Below are 25,093 nucleotides of genomic sequence, written 5' to 3'. Positions count from 1 at the left end.
AATTTCTTTTATGACCTGACTTCATAAAAATCAGTATGTGATTAAACTAATTTTTCATCGATTTTTGCCAAGTTCCAACCCTACTTATTTGGGGGCCTTATTTTTTTTCTCATCGTAAGATTAAATCTTTTTGAGAATAATATTTAAGAATACAATTTTCCAATATATATTGCATTCCCATCAACTGTAAATCTGAAGCAACAAATTTGATCAATTCAAACATTTACATTCCAAAAAAACAAAACTGAGCTGGTTGGGCACAGCAAGCATTGAATAAAACTAAATAATACAGATAATTATGGTGTAATGCAAAGGCATATATATATACACATGCATATTGCATAAACGGTAATAGTAGGACCGAATAATTACATGAACTTGGTTTTTCTTTTCTTTTTTCTCTCTTATTTTTGGTATAGCTACTTCCCTACAGCTACCAATCACATCATCTAACCAAACTCTAGCATGAAAGACTTCTTCATAGGATTTCCAAATTCAATATGTGAACTCATGTCTTTCTGTTGGTTACTTATTTCAAACCACGGAACCTCGCTGTCTCCTGGTAGTTTTTGTTGGTTGGGATAGTGAAACTTCTGCGCAGGATTTGAGGCTTTTGAGTTTTTAGTGTATATAGCATTGCTGTCAGTCACTTCTTGCTCGGAGCTTACGGTTGATGTCATCATAGGAAGACCGTGCATGTTATACTCCATCTTGTTGAACATAAGATTCGCAATCACCCTGTCGACACAGTTCGTCTCCGATTCCATCGGAATCTTTTCCTGAGACCTAAAAGCACAAGATGAATCAAGGGTGTCAATAGTACAGAAGTACAGAGTATAAACGGCACTATCTTTGAATCCTTGATACCATGAGAAATTCTTAGATGCTCTTGGACAAAATCAACTCTCTTGCACCACTATTACTGTTATGGAATTTGACCAAAAATCAATTAAAAAACTTGTTCTTATGTAATAACCAGAAACAAGATGGTGGTTATGTGAGGAAAGGTACAAAAGCCATATCAATGGAAGAGATACGAGGTGTTTACCATGGAAATAAAGATATGAAGGATTACAACGAAAATAAGGATCAAACTTCAGAGAATGGTGGAAGCAAAACCTAGATTCCTAGGAGTTATCTTGGAGGAGTTTTTTATTTTTTTAACCTGTTTTGATATGAAGATTTAGATTTTAGTATGGTTTGTTTGCTTGAATTTTAAACTTACATGTAGGTTCGGGCGACGGATACTGATAAAGAGAGCAGAGAGAAGGCGATCCAAAAGACTGATGCCACCGATGACAGCACCGTCAGTGAAAATAGTATTGCACGAGAGAAGATGATTACTTATTTTGGTTAATTTAACCATGGTTAGTTTACTGTAATAATTTTTTAAAATTAAAACATGAATGGCTTCAAGCAGGAGAGTTCTAAGAATTTCTCTTGATATAAAAGATATATTAAGATGCATCTTAGTATAATTCATCATTAAACAAGTTATAATGCATCAGATAGGGGACAAAAAACCGAATAGATATTAAGCAGACTTAAATCATGTACCTCACTGTTTGATTTTGATCCATATGTAGCATTACATTTTTCATGTCAACATCTTTTTCCTGGTCTTGCACTGAATGCTGATGTTCATTATTTCGGGCAAGACGGTATAGAGCATCTCGGAAGCAAATACGGGTCTTTTCAGTGAACTGGTCAACAACAACAAAAAAAAAGGCATAAGTTTCCATTAAATTAATCATATGTCAAGGATTTGTGCTCTCAGTCGCTTCACCTGCCCAATCACCATCTCGAGATCATGCAGTATAGATTCCTCAAGCGATGACTGCTCGTTCAAGACCTCGTCCCTGCTGGATTGCTCATAAGAGTCTAAGACGTTGGCTGGCAGTGCCTTGAAAAGAAATGAAATGGATTACATTACATTATAAGTTTGAAAAGCTGAAGCTACATATTACAATTGTATGCTTTATTTTATTTTTTTTCCAAAATGATAAAAATAAATGCAATATATGATGGCTTCACACTAAAGATATACACACTTTTCTAATTATACCAAAAGTTTAAGACATGTAGAAAGAGAGAAGAACATATAAGGAAGCCTAAATCCACAAACACGAGCAATGGACAATCCATTAAAACTTAGAGCAAGTAGAGATTTAGAACAAAACAAGATGTCCAATAAAAGGATCAAGGATTTCTATGTTGTAAAAGATTTAATGAAAGAAACTTTGATCCGTGCTCCAAAGGGCAAAATAGACATTTCAGAGCTTTCAAGACAAGCCAAATAGCTGCCACTGAAGGGTTTAGATGATTAGATTCGTGAAATGACGTGGACTGCTGAGAAACTTTTAGATGAATGAAAATTTTCCTAGTTTATACAAATGAAGTTGAATGACTCCCTTACCTAAAATACATGAAGTTCCTATTCGAAAAAATATCAGTGGATAATGCATTTAAAAGCAAAAAATGACTCCATTGAGTGGCATGCAAAGAACCAAATCAACTGAAAATCAAATCACTTAGATAATTTGTTGAGTGTTTTGGAATAAGGAAATTTGAACATTCCCATCTTAATATTTTCACTGCCACATGCACATGTGGGCACATACAATTAGATGACAGAATACAAGTGTAAATATTGCATGCATCTTTCTATTGGTGTGTAGGCATATGTGTACATAAGTAAATTAAAAAATTATACAAACAGCTGATGGCAAATCAGAAATTAATTAAATTGTACCTGCTAAGCCATGTGATAGATAAAGCAACTTTTAAACTAATCAACGAGAAGTATTATCACCTTTATATCAAGGAGATCATCAGAATTTGAAGCTGCAGTGTGTTTCTGCAGTTGACCTGACAAAAAGAAAATATGTATTTTAAGATATTTTGCATCCATATCCGACATGCTTGTTTGCACTGAATATCTAGAAAAGAACAGTCACCAGGTGTAATGCATTGATTTTCGGGTGAAAAGTTAAATGATTTCTCCAGGTTATCCACATAGGGAAGATCTTCAGGTACATAATCCCTGAATTATGTGAAGGGAAAAAAAAGTGAATGATGTAACATCAAATTCGATATTTATTTCAATTAGATTAACTATATGCCTATGGTAAGCCAGTGAACATTGAACAGCCCTGATGTGTTTCAAAACAGAAATGTTGGAAGAAAATTGAAGCCTTTATCATGATATCACATATATATGCTTATGGAGTTTATAAATAGAGTGATAGTCTGTGTTTCATTAAAGAAATTCACAATTGAGCAGACAAACAAAATCGACAGAGCAATTCAATTAGCACTCGACTTCCTAACATGCAGAGTAGACTAGTGCCAAGCCAAAGCAATTCAAAGAACAAAACCAGGTATCAAAACTGTGGAAGTTAAGCTTGTACAAGAAAATATCATCGGTCTGTTTGAATCTCGGTAGATCTTGAAGCTGGTGATTAGGCTGATCACATGAAAGTGCAGTTTGTTGAAAAGATTTCTCAGGCAATCCGCCACATACACTTGAACTGCTAGACCCATCTTTGTCTTGTAGAGATGATTCAAGCTCAATTTGATTATTCAAACTTTCATTGAACCGATCATGAATCGATGATTCAAGCCTGAATTGGTTATCGAAACTTTCGTCCATGAAATCCATGACAACAAACTTTTTCGGCAAATTAAAACCTTCATTTGCATTTACTCCCCAGTTTGACCAACAGCCTGGTGAAGGATGCCTATCCAATAAATCCTGATCTTTTGGAACAAGAAAATCGTTAACATCACTCCCGTAGTACCAATCCATGACCTAGTATCTGTACACAATGTTAAAAAGAAATGATGATCAAAATGCAAGAAACAACAACCTTTATCATAAGATATATGCAGAATTTTCTGACACACAGACTTGGAGTAAAACATTCATAGCAGAAATATTAGAGTCAAACTGAAATTTTCAAAATGATTAAAATTTGAAGAACCATAAACCCTACAAAAAATGCCATTTACACACTAAAATCAGTCACAATATATTTGTGTACAAATACATATGTAGTTTAACTCATTTTTAAGGTGTATTTTGTATTTCAATATGTATTCTACAGCTGATTTTGGTCACACTTAGCATGGTTGTAAACCCTATAGTTCTAAATGAATTCCTTCACCCCTGTGCTGTGGCCACATCCCACAGATAATGTGAAGAAACTAGCAAGTGAGTAACTATTCTTGGTGTGTTTGGTCGCAGAGTCAAAAATGAGGTGAAAATCTTAATAGACGGCATTAATGAGTACAATTTTAACTGCGAACCAAACGTAACCTTATAATCACAGTATACGATCCAAGAACGTAGAAACCCCATTATTGAGGAAAACAGTTTCTTCTATATCACTTTTCTTTCCAAGATCCACTTCAATTAAGTTCTAGAATCTAGAATACATAAATACGCAAATAAAATACGAACAACGTATAATCAAAGTATAACAAGTGAAACAGCTCAAGCATCCTTGCACACACACGAATCATAAAAATATCAAAAAAAAAATGAAAATAGAAAATAATAAAATAAAAGAAGGTGAAAGGAGAATACTGGTAAGAGAAACAGAACAAAGCTTTGAGAGGAGTCAGAAACGAACACAAACTTGAAAATGAAATAACGAATTGAAACCAATTAGGTTGAAACCTGAGAGTGTATTTATCATAAGAGCAAGCAGCTAAAGGCAAAGGCGGCTATGGCTATGGCTGTGTTTTTCAATTGGGATTGGAAATTGAAATTGAAAATAATAATAATAATAATAATAATAATAATAATAATATCAAATAAAATAAGAATAAATAAAAATGAGAGGGTCAAGATGGGGGGCAACTAGTAGGTGGTGTACCAGAATGAAGAGTGAACGAAGCAACAGAAAGACAGTTGTAAAGAAAAGAAAGGGGAAGACATGGTATAGAGGATGGTAGGACTGTGAAGCTTGTGGCTGTGAACAATTTTTGGTCCCCAAAAGAAAGATATGTGGCTCAAAATGCTCCATCAAAATCGGCACTCTCATTGGACCACGTGTCGAGGTTCTGTTCGTTTTGTGATTTAGTTTCTCTGGAGATTTTGACACCTGGCATCTGATACCACAAACCATGTGCATTCATTGCGTTGGAAATTGCATACCGGAAAGGCTTCCGGTCCTTGCTACCATTTTGGATAAGGAATGATTCCCCTGGCCTTTTGTTTTTGGTATATATTCGCGGCTAATTTTTTTTCATATTGGTAAAAAATAATAAAATATGTGTTACACTAGGTTATTTAGTTTCAGGTGAATTTTTTTATGTTATTTTTTTTTTTTTACTTTTTAAGAGAGACAGACGTTTTATCTACAAAATTTATTTTAGTTAATTAAAAAAAGGTAGAAGTTCTAAAATTGATATTTGAGAACCGTATTATTTAATTGATTTAACTAATTTTTTATTTAACGGCTCTCAGATATTAATTTCACATGAAATCAGACTTCACCTGAATTTTCACATTAAAAAAAATATCATTTACGTTTTTATTACATTTTTTGTTAATTTTAAAAAATATTAAAGTACAAAACGGCTGTGTTGTTTTACTGCCGTTTTGTTTTTATATAATTTCTAAAATTATTAAAATAGAAAACAGCATTCTTTTTTTTTTCAAAATAAAAAATTGTGTTTCCGTTTTGTTATTTTAACAAATTTAAAAAATTAAATTTATGACATCCATACAATTTAATATAACACATTATGATGCCCAAATATAGACACGAATACGAGAAACGGAACATATCGATAAGGAAATTTTAAAATTTTATAAGACACGAGAATATGCATACGTATAAAATATAAAGTATTTTTTAGATAAATTATAATGATATTTTGATATTTTATTGATATTAAAATATGAATTAATTTTTTTAATTATTTTTAATACCTTATTTTAATTATATCAAGTATTTAAAATATTTTTGTTTTAATAAATAATAATATATACTATATCTAAATTTATTTCAATAATATATGTTAAAAATAAGACTTGACGTCTGGACACGCTAACGCGTAATGGTAATTAGATGTGTCTAAGTATGTCCGAGAAAAAAACTTTTTTATTTTTTATTAAGATACAGTTGGACACAACAGACACACATATCAGACGAATGTTAGTGAATGCTGTATCCAAAATGTGTCTGACACGCACACACGATAACTTAATCGACGTATCTATGCTTTATACATAATGGATAATGAGTCATTTTGGAAAATAATCTATCAATTCAATATTAAAAAAATTCTATATTCATATGTAATTGTTTTTGTGAAATGTAGATATTTAAAAATGATTAGATATTTAATATATTTGTTTAAATTATTATTTAATAATTATTAATTATTAATTTTATATTAAAGTAATTGTATATAAGTTTTTATATTTATCTTTTTATGTATAAATTATTATTGTAACCGAACAAAAATAATTAAAAAGGCATAAATTTTATGTTTTGTTTTTAAGCATTTAAATTAATCTGTAAAAAATTTTCCATTAAATATTTTAGTATTTAACAACTTATTATTTTTAAAAAATCATAATTATAATCTCCTCTAACTCTTTTTTTCTTTCTCTAAATTGTTGCACGCAATTTCTTATTCTTTCATTCTTCTTCTTTTTCTCCTTCTTTTTCTTTTTCTAAATTCACACACGCATATTCTTCTTTTTCTTCCTCCTTCTTCTTCTTTTTTTTTCTCCAATGTTATGTCTTCTTTTTCTTTTTCTTTTTTGTTATCATTATCACCAATAACATCAATATTTTGCTAACATCTTTATTAGTTCTGATTTTCTTTGACGTCATCATTAAATAATTTCAGTTCATTTGTATGTTAATTGAGATTCACTTAATGGTGCTGATAAGTGTTAACCAACTTTTTTGTTCTTTAAGTAATTTTAGTTCATTTATTATTTTAATTGAAGTTCATTTGGATCCAAAAAATGAATTCGATGTATTTTTATTAATGATTGAGTCTTTTTTACTGTTTGTTCAAATCTAAACTAATTTCAATTCATTTGTGTGATAATTGAGGTTCATTTGATGCTGCTAATAAGTATTGACCACATTTTTTAGCAAAGAATAATGAAATTATTCATTATTATCACTTTATTCAATTACATTAGATTTTACTCCATTCCATTCAATTAGTTCAGTTTTGAATAAGCAGTCAATAAGACTCAATAAAAACACATTGAATTCATTTATAAATCCAAATGAATCTCAAATAAACTAATAAATGAACCGAAAGTACTTAAAATATAAAAAAATTGGTCAATATTTATTAGTAACATCAGGTAAACCTCAATTAACAAACAAATAAACCGAAATTAGCTGGATCCAAATGACGATTCAGAGTTAGCTTGACTGTTAGTTTATTTATGTGATTTACCCTTAATTTAAATATTTTTTTTTAAGATAAAGATATTTAAACCCGTAACTTCTAAGTAAATATGAAGAGACTATATCATTTGAACTATATCTCATTGGCTTCAATTAGATACTTATTTTACATTTAGTTTACTAGATGAATTACTCAATTATTTGAAAGTTCTATAAGAATTTAACAAATTAACAAAATAGTATTCTAAGGATATTAGTTGAAAGAATTAAAATAGTAGATCTTATAATATATTTTTAATGTTTTAAAAACAAAAACATATAATTTTTTAAATTTCTTATTAATGATATTTTAATTAATTTTCTTAAGCTACTTGTTAGTAAATATTTTTATAAATCAGCAATAAATAATTACTTAGAAACAAAACTATTTTATCAATTAATAAAATTGAAGTAACCACAAAGAAATTAATAACTAACAATGAAGGTATGTGAAAAATGTCTTACAGAATTATTTAACCAAATTTCCTTTAAATGACCATTTTAAAATTACGGTTGAATTTTTTTCCAACATATTAAAACACATAATTAAAAGGGTTTAGATTCACGCTAAAATTTTCTCATTGAGAAAGTTTCAACAAAAAAAAAAAAAACATATAAAATTTATGTTACTGCTGCATTTGTCATGCATTGTTTGTTTTATTAAAATACAAAATTTATAAAATTTCACGAATAATAATCTTGACATGTTTCGTTAAGATAAATTAAATTTTTTATTTAAAATAAAATTTATTGTAAGCATGACATATTCTTATCACTTTATTATATAATATTATCTTATATACGTATTAAAATATCTTTATATAATTTAATAACGAGAATATAGGATACTTAATTATTTATCATAATTCTATATTATTTTTAGTAAAAGTATTATTACATTAAATAAGTTTTAATAAAAATAGTACAATTTAAAAATGTTATCAATATAATTTTCATTTACACAAATATATATATATATATATATATATATATATATATATATATATATATATATATTGAACTATAAGTATTTTTTTTCTCAACCCTAATATTTCATTTTAATTTTATGATTGGCATGTGTTAATAATACATCAACGTAAGAATATTATGTCAACATCTCCAAGTTATGTTTTACCATGATTCATATAAAAATGTAAGTTTTCTATTTATTTTTTTTATACTTTTGTTCTAATTAGTTCATTTGTAGTAGATTATTATATTATTAACTTCCTAATATTATTAGTGGAATAAACACCAAGAGACATTCACCCATTTTGAAATGCAAATGATGATGTTAAAAATTTTATTGTAAATCGAATTTCTTTTATTAAGAAATTAAATTGGGCTTTATAAAGCCTTGTACTCATCATACATTTTAGAACAAAAGCATGGCCCAAGACTGGCGGATTCATTTTTTTTTCTTCAATAATCAGATTCAAAAATTACGTTTGGTTTACATTTTTTTTTGTTATTTTTTAGATTTTATAAAAAAAATAAAAATAGAAGATAAAAACATAAATCAAATACACCCTTATATTTCTGTACTTGGTTGTTAATTCTGGGAATCAAAGTTTCGGTTAATAGTTATATTTCTGGAAATATTATGTCAATTTGTCAAAAGACTTTAACTAAAAAATTAATAATTTCTCCTATAAAATTAACAATTATATTATGCATAGAAAAAAAAACTATCAAATTATATACGGTATAAAATATATATTAAAATAAAAAGAAAAAATTAAATAACATATATATATATATATATAAATATATAATAATTAATTTGTATATATGCATAATAAACTACTCAAATAATATTATTATTGACAAAAATAATTTCAAGATGTAACTGACAAGTAAAATTTTAAAAAACTTTAAAATCATAAGAAGATTAATCAAATGTTAGATATATATTATTAAAAGGTTTTAGAAATAATTTTTTGATGTTATTTTTTATAATTATTATTACAAATAGAATATTTTTACTTTTTAAATTTGATAATTTCATGCTAAAAATAATAATTATATATATAAAATTAATTTTAATACATTGACAATATAAAATAATTATATATATTTAATTATTTAATATTATATTAATAAAAGTAACTATATTTTATATTATTAATATAGATAATCATAAAATAAACAAATGTGAACGGAAAACATGTTATCATGTGAATGCATTAAAATTTATAAATGAACCAAAAATAAAAATTTGAATGTAATTAAAATTGATATAAAATTAATAACTAAAAATTATTAAATAATAATTTAATTAATGGTGGAAACTCAGGTGCAGTTGACTTCACGTGAAGTTGATAAATAATGTAATTGATTTGACTAAATTTGTATATAACGACTCTGAGATATCATCTAACAACTCTGAGGTATAAACTTCACGTGAAGTGGACTTCACCTGAATTTTTACCTTAATTAAATATATTAAATTATTTAACAATTTTTTGCTATCCAATTCACGCATTAGTAATAGAGTTTTCACCATTAACAAATTGTATGCACACTAAACTTCTCCCTAACCCAGGTATATATGGAAATGGATCCTCTCCAATTTTTTCATAAAATACAGTGTAATCTCTCACCTTTAATTTTAATAATGGGACCAGAAATAAATAAGAGAGAGAGTGTGGTGAATAGGTAGATTAAACACTACACACCATCCAGTTTTTTATTCACTGGAGAGGATCCACTCCCGCTCTATATATATATATATATATATATATATAGTAGATAGTAGATACCTCTCCTATGAAAGATTCTGCTTCAACCTTCGCGTGAGAATATACATTAACACACAGCTTCTCTTCCCTTGTGCCTGATAGCCTCTGTTCCGTCTCTCTGCTTCGCCGTGTCTGTGTCTCTTTTTTCTAACTGCTTCGCCGTCTGTCGCTGCATGCCACTGCTTTGCGCCTCGACTTCCCGCCTCTGCCGCTTCTCTACTCCTTCGCGTCTTTGTGTCTCCCTCTTTCACTAGTCACTACAAGCCTATAAGGTATGATAATTGATAATTAGGAATTTAGGGTTTAGGATAAATTATTACGAATTTAGAATCTACAATGCCGATGCTGTTACTAAGTTACTTGTTAGTTGTTGAAACTTAAAACTGCTTAATATAATCTATGCTTATATATTTGATAGTGTTGGAGGATGTGAGTTTTAATTGTTGGTTAAATTATTAAGTTGCAAATTAGAAAACCGTTTATGTATACTTTGTGGATTTGAATGTTAATTTTGTATGCTTACTTTTCAAGTGTTCAAGTGCGTGTACTGTAGCAAATAGTAAACTCGGCGAGTTGACTCGATGCTCACTCCATACGCCAAATCCTCAAAAAGCTAAACTTTTTGGTTGCAGGCTCAAAGCTTGATCATGTTTGCGTCCACTGCTACTTCCCCCGCCGCCGCTGCTGCTCGTTCTTTGCGCGCTTCCCTCTTCTCTCCTTCTTCTCATTCCCATCTCCTTCCACCTACTTCGGTGTCTATTCTTCTTCTACTGTTTTTTTTTAAATAGTAATAATAACGACGATGATGATTATAAGAACTAAAAAGTAACTGTTGCAAAGTTTACATGGTCTTTGAAATGCATATGTTTCAGGTTCGATCATCTTTGCGCTTCAGCTACCTTCCTATCAAAGCCATGGCTGACACTGCCTCAGTTTCACATCCAATAACTGCTTCTGCTTCTTCTTCTGATTCAGGTATTTTCTTTTCAACTCCCATCACCCTTTTATTTATTTTGTTATTATTATTTATCTTTTTCTATTTTCTGGTTCAGTTATAATATTGTTGTGTTTACTTAGAATATTTACATGTTGTATATGGGCACCATTGTTTGCTCTATGCAAATATTTTCCTTTCATTAAAACATAAGAATAATAGGTTGTTGGCATGTTGTCTTCTTTTGCTATGAAACAGGTAGAAAGCAAGCATTGATATCACTTTCTGACAAGAAGGATCTTGCTTTTGTTGGGAATGGGCTTCAGGAATTGGGGTAAGTTATTTCGGTTCTGGTAACATCAATTTTATTTTCTTTTTTAAATGTTAGAAGTAGTTTGTTATATGAATAATACTATACATCCAAGTCTTTTTATTAACTAAGTCCAATCAAGTTGGTCTAACATAACAAAAATCAGATATGGCTAGCATTATTCCAAGTCTTATTGTTTAACATGGTTGGACTTGGTTTATAAAAAGACTTGGATGTGTAGCATTACTCTTGTTATATATAAGTTATAGAATGTAATGTGACTTTGGTCTGAACACTTGAAATATTGTTGAAGTTAGTAATTTGTTTTTTGTCAAAAGTGACTTATATTTGTGGAGATGATCCCAATATTGAATTGTAGGTACACTATTGTGTCAACTGGAGGAACAGCTTCTGCATTGGAGAGTGCTGGAGTGGCTGTTACTAAAGTCGAACAGCTGACCCAGTTTCCTGAGATGGTGAGTGTGCTTTCTTGTGCGACTCTAAGTTCTTCCAAGATCCTCGTTGTCAATCTATTATGGGTTTGATAATATTTCCTTTTTTTTGATAGATTGATTGACGTTTTGCTCTTTGATATTCTCTTGGATCCTAACACTGATATATATAAGCACTGAGCAAAGTAGCCATAGAGATTCTTTTGTCTTAAATAATGTTAACTTGAATGTTAGAACTACAATTTTTTAAGATTATAGTCAATACTAGAAGCACAGTTTCTCATCTCATTGTTGCACATATAACTAATTTTAATTTTAAGTAAACATTTCCAGTGTGAAATATTAGAGGTGTGAGGTATATGATTTGAAATCATGCTTGCAAATGAACATTTATATTTTATAAAACTCTTGTGTTGTGTGTAGTTATTTGGTCTTTTTTGTTTTATCCTACTCAGGATTAGAGTAATTATGAACAATATTGGGTAGCTTTCAATATGTATTTTCCATTATGCATAAATTCGGGATGGGTTTTCGATGAGCACTGAATTTTGTTGTTTATCCGAGCTTTTGTTTAAAAGTTCAAACTGCTATTTTACTGCAATATGGCCAGCTTGTAGGATAGTTACTTTTTATTCTTTCTTCCATATGCAATATTCCCCTTTTGCCACCTCTTAGCCATGTTCATGGTATTTTTGGTCTCTTGATTCCACTGAAGCTTGAGTTTCACAACTTTAATTATCAACAAGAATGATTTGGCTTTTCTTCACAGCTTGATGGTCGTGTCAAAACTTTGCACCCTAATATACATGGAGGTATCCTTGCTCGAAGAGATAAAAAACATCATATTGAAGCTCTCAACACTCATGGAATTGGTAAGTTTATGCTCTCAACTTTTTTATTAAAGGTACATAATGCTAGAATATGAATTTTTGAATTTTTGAATTTTTGGACTTTTGTATTAGTTCAAGTTGTGAGGTTGGGTACTTTTATTGATTTCAAGGTGTTCCTTTTCTAGGTACTTTTGATTTGGTGGTGGTGAACTTGTACCCATTTTATGATAAAGTAACATCAAATGGAGTAGAGTTTGAGGATGGAATTGAAAACATTGACATTGGTGGTCCAGCAATGATAAGGGCTGCTGCAAAGGTTGTTTGTTTGGCTGAAAGTGCTAATAATTAAAAATCTGAAATGAAGGCAATCTTTTTTTTTAACCCTATGTTTCTTTATCTTGTCATGAAAACTTCTAATGTTTTGTAACTCTTGTTTGAGCTGAATTCTGTCATTTGTCTGCTGAAACATCTTAAATATAAGCTCACAACTTCTTGGAACAGAATCACAGGGATGTTTTGGTTGTGGTTGATTCACAAGACTACCCTGCATTATTGGAATTTTTGAAGGGAAATCAGGATGATCAAATGTTCAGGTTAAAGCTTGCGTGGAAAGCTTTTGCACATGTTTCTGCCTATGACTCTGCAGTTTCTGAGTGGCTGTGGAAGCAGAGTGGGGGAGGTAATGCATAAAACCAATGAAAGTTCGTTTGTTGCATGGTATTCGAATATTGTATTCTGATTTGACATGTGCTCTCTTTTTTATGACAGATAAATTTCCTCCTAGCTTGACTGTGCCTTTGTCGCTCAAAAGTTCTCTCCGGTATGGTGAAAATCCTCATCAAAAAGCCGCATTCTATGTTGACAAAAGACTTTCTGAGGTTAATGGTGGTGGAATTGCTACTGCCATACAACATCATGGAAAGGTGGGAATTAACTGCAATTTCTTTTATCTTGTGTGATGTGTTTATGGTAATATATATACTATCCCAAAACCCATTATATCATGTTTGTGGATGAAGGGTTTCTGAATGAATGTAATCCTTTATTGATCTTCATATAAGTTAATGTTGTAGATGGTCTTACACCGTTAACATTTTTCTTGCAGGAGATGTCATATAATAACTATTTGGATGCCGATGCTGCTTGGAACTGTGTGTGTGAGTTTAGGGATCCCACATGTGTAGTAGTGAAGCATACTAATCCTTGTGGGGTAGCATCACGTAATGATATTCTTGAAGCGTACAGACTAGCTGTCAAAGCTGATCCAGTGAGTGCGTTTGGTGGAATTGTAGCTTTCAACGTGGAAGTCGATGAGGTAAATCAATTAGTAAAAAATATAGGTTATCAGGAATCTGAAATCTCTATATTTATCCATGACAAATGTGCAACAAGGTTATCAGAATTAGATTTTTTTTTTTTGGGGGGGGGGGGGGGGGTACATGTGCAACTTTTCAAGAAAAAGATGATTTGGACATACAAATTGTTGAAATAGTTGATTGGTGCCACCTGCTAGTTGGCATATGAGTCCATTGTTTCACCTTTTTGTGACATGGGGGGATAAATATAATGCTTGTTTTCATATTTTAGGTTCTTGCCAAAGAGATTCGTGAATTTAGAAGCCCAACTGATGGAGAGACAAGAATGTTCTATGAAATTGTTGTTGCACCTGGCTACACAGAGAAGGGGCTTGATGTTCTTTGCGGAAAGTCAAAGACTCTACGAATTCTTGAAGCAAAAAAGAACGAAGCAGGAAAGCTTTCTCTCAGGCAGGTTGGAGGAGGGTGGTTAGTGCAGGATTCAGATGACTTGACCCCACATGACATCAAGTTCAGTGTAGTATCTGAGAGGACTCCAGTGGATGACGAGCTTCGTGATGCAGAGTTTGCTTGGTTGTGCGTGAAGCATGTCAAAAGCAATGCAATAGTGATAGCTAAGGTTGTTATCTGTTATATGTCGAAGCTTTTGTAGGCTTCAATTATATATAAGGATCTAAGCATGTTCTTCATTAATTGTTTTGGCAGAATAAGTGCATGTTAGGCATGGGAAGTGGCCAGCCGAATCGTTTGGAGAGCTTAAGAATAGCTATGCGGAAAGCTGGAGATGATGTTAAAGGAGCAGCTTTGGCTAGTGATGCCTTCTTCCCATTTGGTAAGTGTTAAAGCAAATATTTAATAAGACATGGGGATGCATGGTTAGCATTTATTTTTTATGTAGATATTCTAAGAAGGCCATCACTTTTTTCATATGAAGATGAAAGTAAATTGTTTAGTAATCTCCCATTGTCATTGATAAAATTAGATATAAAAAATACTAGTGTAAATTAAAGGCATACAATAACCTCCCATGGGATTCAAGTTATGTGACATTATTGACACTTCTTTATTAAAATCCGACATGGACGTGTGTATCTTAATTTATATGCAGCTTGGAAGGATGCAGTGGAAGAAGCATGTGAAAGTGGGGTTGGTGTCATTGCAGAACCAGGTGGGAGTATTAGAGACAAGGATGCTATAGACTGTTGCAATAAGTACGGTGTTTCACTAGTTTTCACCCAAGTGAGGCACTTCAGGCATTAATATTTGGTTTTTGTTTTGGGATAACTATCTGTTTCTGTTGTTTCAAAATGGGTTTTGGTGAAAGCATTTTAACTGAAGCCCGGTTTTTGGCATCAAATGGTTGTATGAGTAGAGTTTGTTGTACTATCCAAGTTGATGTAGAAAAGAAACACTTATTTAGTTATTTTACATAAGATGGAGCCTTCTACAATGGACCAAGCTGGATTACAGACCATGATGGTCCATGTGGCTCTTTACTATATACTAAATTACTCATAAATACAGCCCAGGCTGAAAGCCTTTGAAATATTGTTAGATTTCTTTTTAACCGTGATTGGAAGAGATAGTCCTATGATTAACAAACAGATTAACTGGTTTAAACAAGTGTTTTTCGACTTGGCTAATTGAGATGTGAATTGAACCTCTGGAACCACCCAAAACTTTTTTTAAGTTAATTTGATATATAAAGTTTTCGTGATTCAATAAAACGAGAGTTGAGAATTCAAAGGCTTGAACCGGATTCTAACCACTTTGTATCGTTGTAGTGTCTTTACATTCCAGTTTCAAGACAAATATTTTTGGCTTCATCTGAATTAGCTTGATTAACATCTATTTTTATTTAATTACTAATTCATTTTTCTTCATTTTTTATAATGAGAAAATTAATCTTTTGGTTGTCATTTGTGATTGCATTATTTAACATTAAGAACTTCACTTAGTATGTGCACCCATTTAATTATCTTTAGGCATATCTTCACTGGCACTACAAAACAGAAAAAGTGGAATATAGTATAAATTTCTAGATAGCAGTACTAGAAACTCTGATTTGATCAGAACATAATATAGTGTCCATGAACAATATTGTTTGACAACTAAACTTGAAACCCTAAAACATATCATATAATTGTGATCCCCCATGGATACCGGAATGGACAACAATACCAAAAAGACAATCTTCTAAGGAAGAAGTAACCATTTATAACTAAATCGGTTGCAATCATCAGATAGACAATCTTGTATTATGCATGGATAGAGACAAATTGATGTACAATTATAGCATGAGAGACATGTTTTACTCAACTTCAAACAACAATACCAATCGAGTCACAAAGTTCCAGCAACTGGGAGAAGAAAACGTTGCTTATTTATTTATTTATTTATTTTTACCAAACAACAGATATCAATATCAGCTCCCCAAGAATTGAGCAGAACATAGCAAGTTCTACAAAACTCACATTCCATCTACATTCTTCATCAGCATCCATCATCATCATCATCAAAACTTAGGACCTGGCAAACAGACTCCTCCTCATCCTCCTCCATTTCATGATTATCTTCGTCGCTGTCATCGTTGCCGCCGTCTGGGCAGAAATAAGACCTCTTCCCATTCAAATCAGCCACCCTTTTAGCAGCTCCAGAATCTCTAGGACTCTCATTAAGGTACCTGAGTGTCCTAATTTTCCGAAGCAACACACCACTCACACCTGCATTGTTCCTCTCTTCCTTTTCCTCCTCCACCTCCACCTCCGCCTCCTCATTCTCATTCTTCTTCTTGCACATCACAACCTGTGCAGGAATCTCCCACCTCTTCTTCACCCTAACCTCACTCCCCTGACCACTCCCTCGCAGCGACGAGGCGCGCCGCTTGTCCCACCTCTTACCACCATCATTATCCCTGTCATTCTCAGGCAATGACCTCTTCCTTGCATCAACACCAACAGAATTACCACCATTATTATTGTTATACCGGCTTGCTACCATTCTCCCCGGCTTCACCGCTTTCTTATTAGGCACAGATTTCTCCCCTTCCTTGAACAGCTTCCTCGGCTGAACCAATGCAGCAACAGCACCACTCTTCCTTGTTCCCAAAGTAACAGTTGCAGCTTGCTTTGAACCATGAACCGAGTCACATCTACCGCCGATTCTCTTCGATTTTGGGCTAAGGCTCAAGGTTTTCTTCCTTTCACTCACTGCCTTCACTTCATCCACACCGTCCAGTTTCCAAAAACACGATTTCCGACGACTCTGCGTAGCCGGAACAGCGGTTGTAGCATTCGCAATATTCGCCTTCCCCGGCCGGATCGAAGAGAACCTCCCACCTCCAGCGAAGATCTCAGCTGGCCCCAAACTCATTCCTCTCCTCATCGCCGGCGCCGCCATCGCAACCTTTGTTTTCGGAGTCTCTTCGATTATCTTGACAGCAGAGCTTTGAGAACTCTGCTTCAGTTCCATGAACTTAGCCGGCACAATTCTTCCGCGTCTCTCCACCGTCTTCGCCGCCGCCGCCGCTTTCTGAAGCCGAAGCGATTCGAGTTTGGACGTTAAGCGCTTGATCTGATCCTCAATTTGTCGGATCTCGAGGTCAATCTTTCTCTCGTCTTCTGGTTCGTCAAAACCCTTATTGTTCTTGTTCTTGGCGGGAACGGGGGAGGAATTGAGTGCAGCGGGGCTCAGGTTTTCCTTGGTGGAATCGGATCGGAGAGAATCCGTTGAGTGAATGGAGGACCAAGAAGACTTCACAGGGAACGAGAAGCCTTCGAATTCTTTGCCGTCGAATGCTGCGTTGTTCCAAACCTGAAGTTCAGTGTTGGTGGCGGTTTCTGGATACTGAAGAATGCTCATTGTTGTTGGAAGGTTCTGGAATCTGGGATCTTCAATTCTTTTGGTTTCGTCTTCGTTTTCGTTATGATTCTTTGAAAAATAGAGAAAGAAAGAAGGGAGTGTGATTCGTGAGTTGAGTTTGGAAAATTATTTGTATTTTGATTTTTTTTGACGTTATGTCAATGTGACCGTTGGAGGGAAGAGGAGGAGAAATAATTAGACGTTGAAGCGCGCATCCTGGCCGTTGGATGGGAAACCGCTCCTCTTAGACGCTCCGATTTTATTTAAAGGCTTTATTATAGTCCTTAATCCTTAATAACTTGTGGCGCCATCTTTGCTAGTCTATTCCCTTTTTTTTTTAAATTGATGGTTTTTTAAGAGTCTCTCAAAAATATTTTACAATGAAAAGGTTTATACAAAACTTATAAATGAAATATAATAATTTCTTAAATTTTTATGCATTATATGTAAAATTTAATTGATACACAAATAATATAATTATTTTACGTAATTTTTTAATTAAATTTATGTATTTTAACATTTTTAAATAATATGTTTAAAAATTAATTGCATGAAAATTGGAATATATGAATATTAATATTTATAACTTCTATACTTGGGTCTACGCACTGTTTTTGGGCCTATACTAAACCTATTGGATTGGATTCAATATTACAAATACACTAACAAAGTCTGTTTATTTTTTTTCTGACACTTCATAAGATAATAAGCCAAATTCTGCTGACCAAAAACATCGAAAAGGGAAAGAAGATTATGGCCTTGTTTGGTTGAAAGAATGAATGGAAAATAGAAAAAGGGGGAGGGAGTGAAGTTGTAAATTTCCCCTCTTAAATATTACATATAAAAATGAATACAAAAAAAAGTTACATATAAAAATTTACAAGTTTTGTTTCCTCTCCATTATTTTTCAACTTCCTCTGCAGTCTCATAAGGACCAAGGTACACACACAAAATTATCCTACCCAAAAAAAGAAGGTAACAAAATTAACGAGATAATAATAACAATAGCAAATAAATAGGATAAAGTACTAAATTGGTCCTCTACATTTGGGCGTAGTTCTATTTTAGTCCTTAAGATTTAAAGTGTCATATTTGAATTTAAAAAAGTTTTATTTAGCTTTAATGTAGTCCTACAGTAAGGTCAAAGTTAAATAATTAATAGAATGTCCTACATGATAGCAGTACAAGAACAAGGTCGATAATCTGAAGAACAAGTATAAGCTCTAGAGACGCAAAATCAACCGTAGATGCATCATTACATTTATTTATCATTTTTCTTAGTTCTATAGAAAATATTTTATTTAAATTATAAGAAAATGATAAATAAATGTATTGATGCATCTTGTTGATTTTGTGCTTGTTCTTCATATTATCGATCTTGTTTTTGTACTGTTGTATTATTTAACTTTGACTTCATAATGAAACTATATTAAAGCTAAATAAAAATTTTTTGGATTCAAATAGGATATTTTAAACTTTAAAAACTAAATCACAATTTTATCTAAATAGAGAAATTAATTTAGTACTTTATCCAAATAAATAAATTCAACTTCTTTCAAGGGACATGACGTCAAATAAAATTCTATATCCAAAATTAAATTGCGGCCTATTGGGTCGTGTAATATTAATGCTAATATTGGGTTGTGTAATGTTAATGCTATCTATAAATTAGTGACCAAAATATAACTAGAGTGATGTTTTTTTTTTTTTTATCAAAGATAAAAAATAGGAAATTCGAACCCGCAACCTCTTAATTGAATATAGAGAGACTATGCCATTTGAGCTATTACTCATTGGCAATTAGAGTGATGTTAAGGGATGATAAAAGAATAGTCAGAATTTATTTTATTTAATATTTATTAATTATTGTAAATAAGATAAATTTTTATTATTTTTGGTTAAATTTTTTTAGTTATTAAATATTTTTATATAACTAATAGATTGAAGAGGAATAGAGGATTATGTACACTGATCTTTTTTCGTGGTCATGAGAACACTATTAACATCATTGTGGTTTAACTGTTTAAGATATTATGTGCCTGACCTTGAGAAAACTTATGGTTGTCTTTAATGGAACTAATTCCCTCAATTAGTCAATCTACTTGTACGATTTGGCATTTTATCTCTTCCTTTTTCAATGAATATTCTTGTTTTAAGAATGTGTTATACATGTTAAAAATCATATATTTATTATGTATTTGTGGATATTTGCATATGTTATTTCATATATTTTTTATATTTTAATTTTTTATTTTATATATTGCATAAGTGTATAAAATTCTTTTTTTTTCTATTTAAAGAATTTACACTCTCTCTTTTTTTATAAAATTAAAATAAGGTAAAGTAGCCTTAATGGTAATCATATTTATATACAAATTAATGATAAATTTTCGGTTAATTTAAATTACAACAATAATAAAAAATATATATTTTATGAATATAATAAATTGCATTTATTTTTAATGGTTTATCATTTAATATAAAATACCTAACTTGCTACAAAATTAATTTAATATTTTTAATGATAAATGTAATAAATCTAGGTAAATTATAAAATTAATAATATTAAAAATAATGAAAATGATAAAGAAAACTACAAAACAGTATTAGCTTGATAAAAGTAAACAAATATAAGAGATATACTCTCAAGGGGAGTTCTACAAAATTTTTTAATCATATTAAAAAAGTAAAATCTTTTTATCTTTAACATTTATTAATTATACATCTATTGTATTTTTTATATTGCAATTTTTATACTCGAATTATCCAATCTTTTTTAATGAAAAAGGTCTATAGAGATCAAATTTTAGATGAACTTTTTTGCAAAGAACTTTTAAATAATTATCCATCCCTAAAAGAGTTAAATCAAATTTGTAAGTCATTTATCATTTATTAAAAAATTAATTAATTTTTTGTTATTTATGTCAAACTAATACTATCTTTGAATTTTTATTCTTTTGTCATTTTTATGTTTTGAATAATATTTGCTAGCATGATAACATTCAAGTAGATTTTGATATTTTATTTTAAATTTAAAATTAAACTAGACAAAAATAATAATAAATATTTTTTATAAATACTTATTTTTTAATGGTTAAATTACACAGTTGATTCCTATATTTTCAGTGAAATTGTAAATTGGTCCCTATACTTTAAAAGTTTATAATTGGGTCCCTAAAGAGAATTAAAATTTGCAATTTAGTTCCCATCGTTCAAAAAGTGTTTGATTTAACAGAATATTTTCAGCATACTCTCTATTTTAACAGAATATTCTCAGTATATTTTGAGAATATTCTCTATTTTCACTAAATTACAAATTTTAATTCTTTTTAGTGATCCAATTATAAACTTTTAAAGTGTAGGAATTAATTTATAATTTTACTAAAAATATAGGACCAACTGTATAATTTAACCTTTTTTAATTATACAAAATTTTAAAATTAATATGTAATTTTTATTTTTTATAATTTTTTTTTCAATATTCATAATAATTCTCATTCTTTGTCATATACCAAAAGGTGGCCTTTCAGTTCCACATAGGCTCTTCATGGATAATTTCATTATCTCCTAACTAATGCGATATGATGTGAAGCAGCACTGCTTCAGAACATGGATCAAATTTGTCTTGTTCTTATAATTGTCTTGTTATTATATATGAGTCATGCCGCCATAACAATAGTCATTAAGGCATCAAAAGATAAAATCTGTTGCACTCCTACCACAAAATTTAGTCTTAGTTAATTTATATGTATGATTTATTTACACCATTATGATTGCTTTTGTATTTTTTTGCTTTTTTAAATATATATTTAAATACTTATAAAAGAACTAGAAATAAAATAGATAAATATATTTTCTTATGTTTTATTATTTAAGTACTTATGTTCAAGTATTTTGTACTCAGGACTCTTTCCTATGATTTGTATAGTTATATTTAATTTGGATGTGTTAAAATCTGTAATTCTATATACTCTAAAAAACAATTATTATAGAAATTATTAAAATCACTTATATATAACAAGACATATCAATTTTGTTGGCTTTACCTAAATGCAAATCTCTTTTTTGCGGCTAGTCGGCAAAGTTTGCTTTTTGCACCCAGCATTTTCTTTTGCCGCTATTTTGTTCATTTTTTGGGGGTAGAAAAATATTATAATATATATAATCTATACATATATCTACTTATTTTTTTTCTTTTATAAATTTTTTCTTTCACAAGATCTTTTTTAATTTTTTTTCTTTATAGCACTCTTTTTTTTTTTTTACTTTTTGTTCATAAAAATTTACATATTTTTTGTTTCTTTTAAAATAATCAATTCTTTCTATAGAGATATATACAAAAAGATATTATAAATTAAATAAGATGTAAATAATATTAATCTCTTCGCACAATTTGTTTTATAACCAAAACATATTCACAATCCTAAAACCTTTCAACTTTTTTGGTTAAAATTATAACCAATCAATAGCTGAAGAATGATAAAAGACTGGGGCCACTAGAGAGAATTTCCCTGAGTTCCTGTAAGTAACATGAATAGCAGCAAGTAGGGGTGCCAACGGAGTGAGTTTTTGCACTACTTGACTCCGTCCTGTCGTACAATAAGTCGCATAGAATCTGTTTTTTTTTTTTTTTTTTTAGGTAATAAAATATTGAACCCTAACCCGTTTTTGCGGGTATCCGTCCCTATAATTATTAAAATAAAATAAAATAAATTAAATTTCAAAATCTATATAATCATCATCACATACATAACATAAATCAAAGTAAAAATTTAAATATAATACAATACTATTAATCATTTATTAATTATTTTATATATTATATATTAAAATTATATATATTATATATATAGCGGGGCGGATAAACTCGACCCCGTCCCGCCCCTCCCAAGAACCTGCTCCGCTAAAAACCTGCCCCGAACGAGTAGGGACGGGGTGGATATCCGCGAGTTCGGATAGTATTGCCATTCCTAGCGGCAAGGAAGTCCAAATTTAACCTTGAATTTTGCTTTGACTATTTCCTTCTCATTCAACTGGATAATTTGAGCTTTACACAAATATATAAAAAAACCACTGACTTTCCAATTGATTTTCACTGCTTGACTAGAAATATTGACATACACTTAATTATTAGTTGCATTAAAATATTTAATTGATAATATATAATTGTTAAACACACATTGTTGAGACATTATTATGACTAACATTGAGTCACATTCTTATTGATAGAAGTTGATAGAAAATAGTTGGTATTAATTGTGGAGCATTACATGCTTTTAATTTTTTCTAAAAGTAAGGGATTAAATTGTATGAGAATAAAGGATTAATCTATTTCTTATTTTATTAAGAGATTAATTTATCTACTATTCTAAAATATTAGGGACAAATGAAATTGTCTTTTTAGTATTTGTTAACAACTGAACTTTTTGAAACAAAAAATAGTTAAGGGTCAAATTGGGTATTCCTCTAAAAGTGATATAGAGATAAATTATCTTCTCTTATTTTTATTGATTTCTTTTAATACCAATTATATTTTATGCATATTACATGTGCCAGGTGCCGACTTGAATTGTGTGCTACTGTGCTTGTCATTGTTGTGCGTGTGAATCAGGTTCTGCATGTGCTTTTCGTTTTTGTGTAAAGTTTCTGCATGTGCTGTGGCTGCTATCATTGATTCAATGTTATTACTTATTTTGTATTACTGGTTTCTTCTGCTTGAAGAACTTTAAGTGCTGTTGCTATATATAAATAACGCTAACCTTATTATGATCCACATTATTCCCACACCAATTACCACTCTAATAAGTAAAAATGGCTCCAACCCAATTCCCGAAATCTAAAATAAGTGATGATGGGATTGGGAAAGATGCAAATGAAATTGAATTAGAGATTGAGGAGGAGCAACTAAGCCAAGAATGTAAGAAACTTATTCTCAATCTCCCAAGAGAGAAAGGTTGGAGAACACCTTATCTCTATTTATACCAAGGCTTTTGGTGCCAACCAACTGAAATTCTAGCCATAAGCACTTTTCAAAAGCACTTCCAAGCAAAAGACACTGATGTGCTTATAGCCACTGTCCCGAAATCAGGGACAACATGGTTGAAAGCACTCACCTTTGCCACTTTAAAGCGCAACTACTATTCCCCTGCCTCTGGAAACCATCCTTTACTTGAATCCAATCCCCATAACCTTGTTCCTTTCTTTGAATACACACTCTATAGTACCAAAGAAAATGTCCCTGATCTTTCTGATTTATCTGAGCCTAGAATCTTTGGCACTCATGTTCCTTTCGCTTCATTGCCGAATTCAATTGTGAAAGATACCAAAACCAAGATAGTATACATTTGCAGGAACCCTTTTGACACTTTCGTGTCGTCGTGGTTTTTCACCAACAAAATCAAGCCGGCGAGTTCGCCGGAGTTGCCAATAGAAGAAGCTTTTGATTTGTACTGCAAAGGAGTTGTGGGGTATGGTCCATTTTGGGATCATATGTTGGGGTATTGGAAAGAGAGCATTGAGAGGCCAAACAAGGTTTTGTTCTTGAAATATGAGGATTTGAAAGAAGATGTCAATCTCCAATTGAAAAGGGTGGCTATGTTCTTGGATTGCCCTTTTACTTTGGAGGAAGAGAATTGTGGTGTGGTTGAGAGCATAGTGAAGCTGTGTAGCTTTGAGAATATGAAGGAGTTGGAAGTAAATAAGAAAGGGACATTTGGTAGGAACTTTGAGAACAAGTTCTTGTTTAGGAAGGGTGAGATTGGTGACTGGGTTAACTATTTTACTCCTTCAATGGTGGAAAAGTTGACCAAAGTCATGGAAGAGAAGTTCTGTGGGTCAGGTTTGTCGTTCAGGTTGCATTTAGATTCTGTTGTCTCCAAAGCAGAAACAGGAATAAAATAATAATAAATATAAAAAGATTATTTGTACTATTTTACCCTTATTTTCCTTGGAAGTCGTTGACTTCTAGTGTTTCTTAATATCTGTATTTTATTTCAACGTTATATTTCTAAAACAAATGTTACTTTCTATGCTTCCATCACTTAACAGTTGTCATTCAGTTAGCAAAATTTTCAATCATAAAATTCAAATGTGATTAGCTCACTGGTTAGATTTCAGGATATTTTTATCTTGATTTGTTTATGATTTATGTTACAATAGGTTATGTGACTGAAAACGTGAGTTTAAAAATAAGTTATTATTATATAACGACGATAAAGTT

The 25,093-nt window shown here is 31.0% G+C and overlaps 4 protein-coding genes across 8 annotated transcripts; 2 read left to right on the top strand and 2 right to left on the bottom strand.

Annotated features, from left to right (window-relative positions):
* Positions 1–302: 302 nt before the first annotated feature.
* Positions 303–4,983, bottom strand: LOC130955631 (protein LNK3-like). 4 transcript variants are annotated; one of them, XM_057882542.1, is made up of 7 exons: positions 4,881–4,983; positions 3,411–3,818; positions 2,958–3,043; positions 2,813–2,868; positions 1,787–1,903; positions 1,558–1,703; positions 303–786 (listed from the first exon to the last, which is right to left on the bottom strand). In XM_057882542.1, the coding sequence occupies exons 2-7, from the start codon at positions 3,806–3,808 to the stop codon at positions 450–452; spliced, it is 1,140 nt and encodes a 379-aa protein (XP_057738525.1). In that variant the 5' UTR covers positions 3,809–3,818; positions 4,881–4,983; the 3' UTR covers positions 303–449. The 4 variants fall into 4 exon arrangements, with proteins under 4 accessions (XP_057738525.1, XP_057738524.1, XP_057738523.1 ...); XM_057882541.1 differs by having other exon boundaries at positions 4,682–4,912; XM_057882540.1 differs by lacking the exon at positions 4,881–4,983 and adding an exon at positions 4,589–4,871.
* A 5,228-nt stretch (positions 4,984–10,211) lies between these two features.
* LOC130954260 (uncharacterized) lies at positions 10,212–15,682 on the top strand. 2 transcript variants are annotated; one of them, XM_057880997.1, is made up of 13 exons: positions 10,212–10,443; positions 10,804–10,923; positions 11,044–11,146; positions 11,364–11,439; positions 11,795–11,891; positions 12,637–12,739; positions 12,883–13,013; positions 13,199–13,376; positions 13,466–13,620; positions 13,803–14,012; positions 14,285–14,632; positions 14,719–14,845; positions 15,122–15,682. In XM_057880997.1, exons 2-13 carry the CDS (start codon positions 10,819–10,821, stop codon positions 15,271–15,273), a joined length of 1,785 nt encoding a protein of 594 aa, XP_057736980.1. In that variant the 5' UTR covers positions 10,212–10,443; positions 10,804–10,818; the 3' UTR covers positions 15,274–15,682. The 2 variants fall into 2 exon arrangements, with proteins under 2 accessions (XP_057736980.1, XP_057736981.1); XM_057880998.1 differs by lacking the exon at positions 10,804–10,923 and having other exon boundaries at positions 10,218–10,443; positions 15,122–15,680.
* A 441-nt stretch (positions 15,683–16,123) lies between these two features.
* Positions 16,124–17,950, bottom strand: LOC130957875 (uncharacterized). Its single transcript, XM_057884714.1, has one exon. It carries the CDS (start codon positions 17,872–17,874, stop codon positions 16,507–16,509), a length of 1,368 nt encoding a protein of 455 aa, XP_057740697.1. The 5' UTR covers positions 17,875–17,950; the 3' UTR covers positions 16,124–16,506.
* A 5,716-nt stretch (positions 17,951–23,666) lies between these two features.
* LOC130957876 (cytosolic sulfotransferase 15-like) lies at positions 23,667–24,851 on the top strand. The gene has a single exon (XM_057884715.1). It carries the CDS (start codon positions 23,686–23,688, stop codon positions 24,772–24,774), a length of 1,089 nt encoding a protein of 362 aa, XP_057740698.1. The 5' UTR covers positions 23,667–23,685; the 3' UTR covers positions 24,775–24,851.
* Positions 24,852–25,093: the final 242 nt, after the last annotated feature.

Source organism: Arachis stenosperma, chromosome 10 (genome assembly GCF_014773155.1).
Source record: "Arachis stenosperma cultivar V10309 chromosome 10, arast.V10309.gnm1.PFL2, whole genome shotgun sequence".
In the NCBI taxonomy this organism is placed as follows: domain Eukaryota; kingdom Viridiplantae; phylum Streptophyta; class Magnoliopsida; order Fabales; family Fabaceae; genus Arachis; species Arachis stenosperma.
This window is presented reverse-complemented; position numbering and strand designations above follow the sequence as displayed.

Coding starts and splice junctions, on each gene's coding strand:
- LOC130955631 (XM_057882542.1), bottom strand. CDS start 3,808: ATGGATTGGTACTACGGGAGTGATGTTAACGATTTTCTTGTTCCAAAA. Junction 3,044..3,410: donor CAGACCGATGATATTTTCTT/GTACAAGCTTAA, acceptor CACATAATTCAG/GGATTATGTACCTGAAGATC. Junction 787..1,557: donor GATCAAAATCAAACAGTGAG/GTACATGATTTA, acceptor TTGTGCTTTTAG/GTCTCAGGAAAAGATTCCGA.
- LOC130954260 (XM_057880997.1), top strand. CDS start 10,819: ATGTTTGCGTCCACTGCTACTTCCCCCGCCGCCGCTGCTGCTCGTTCT. Junction 13,014..13,198: donor TGATAAGGGCTGCTGCAAAG/GTTGTTTGTTTG, acceptor TTCTTGGAACAG/AATCACAGGGATGTTTTGGT. Junction 14,846..15,121: donor TGATGCCTTCTTCCCATTTG/GTAAGTGTTAAA, acceptor ATTTATATGCAG/CTTGGAAGGATGCAGTGGAA.
- LOC130957876 (XM_057884715.1), top strand. CDS start 23,686: ATGGCTCCAACCCAATTCCCGAAATCTAAAATAAGTGATGATGGGATT.
- LOC130957875 (XM_057884714.1), bottom strand. CDS start 17,874: ATGAGCATTCTTCAGTATCCAGAAACCGCCACCAACACTGAACTTCAG.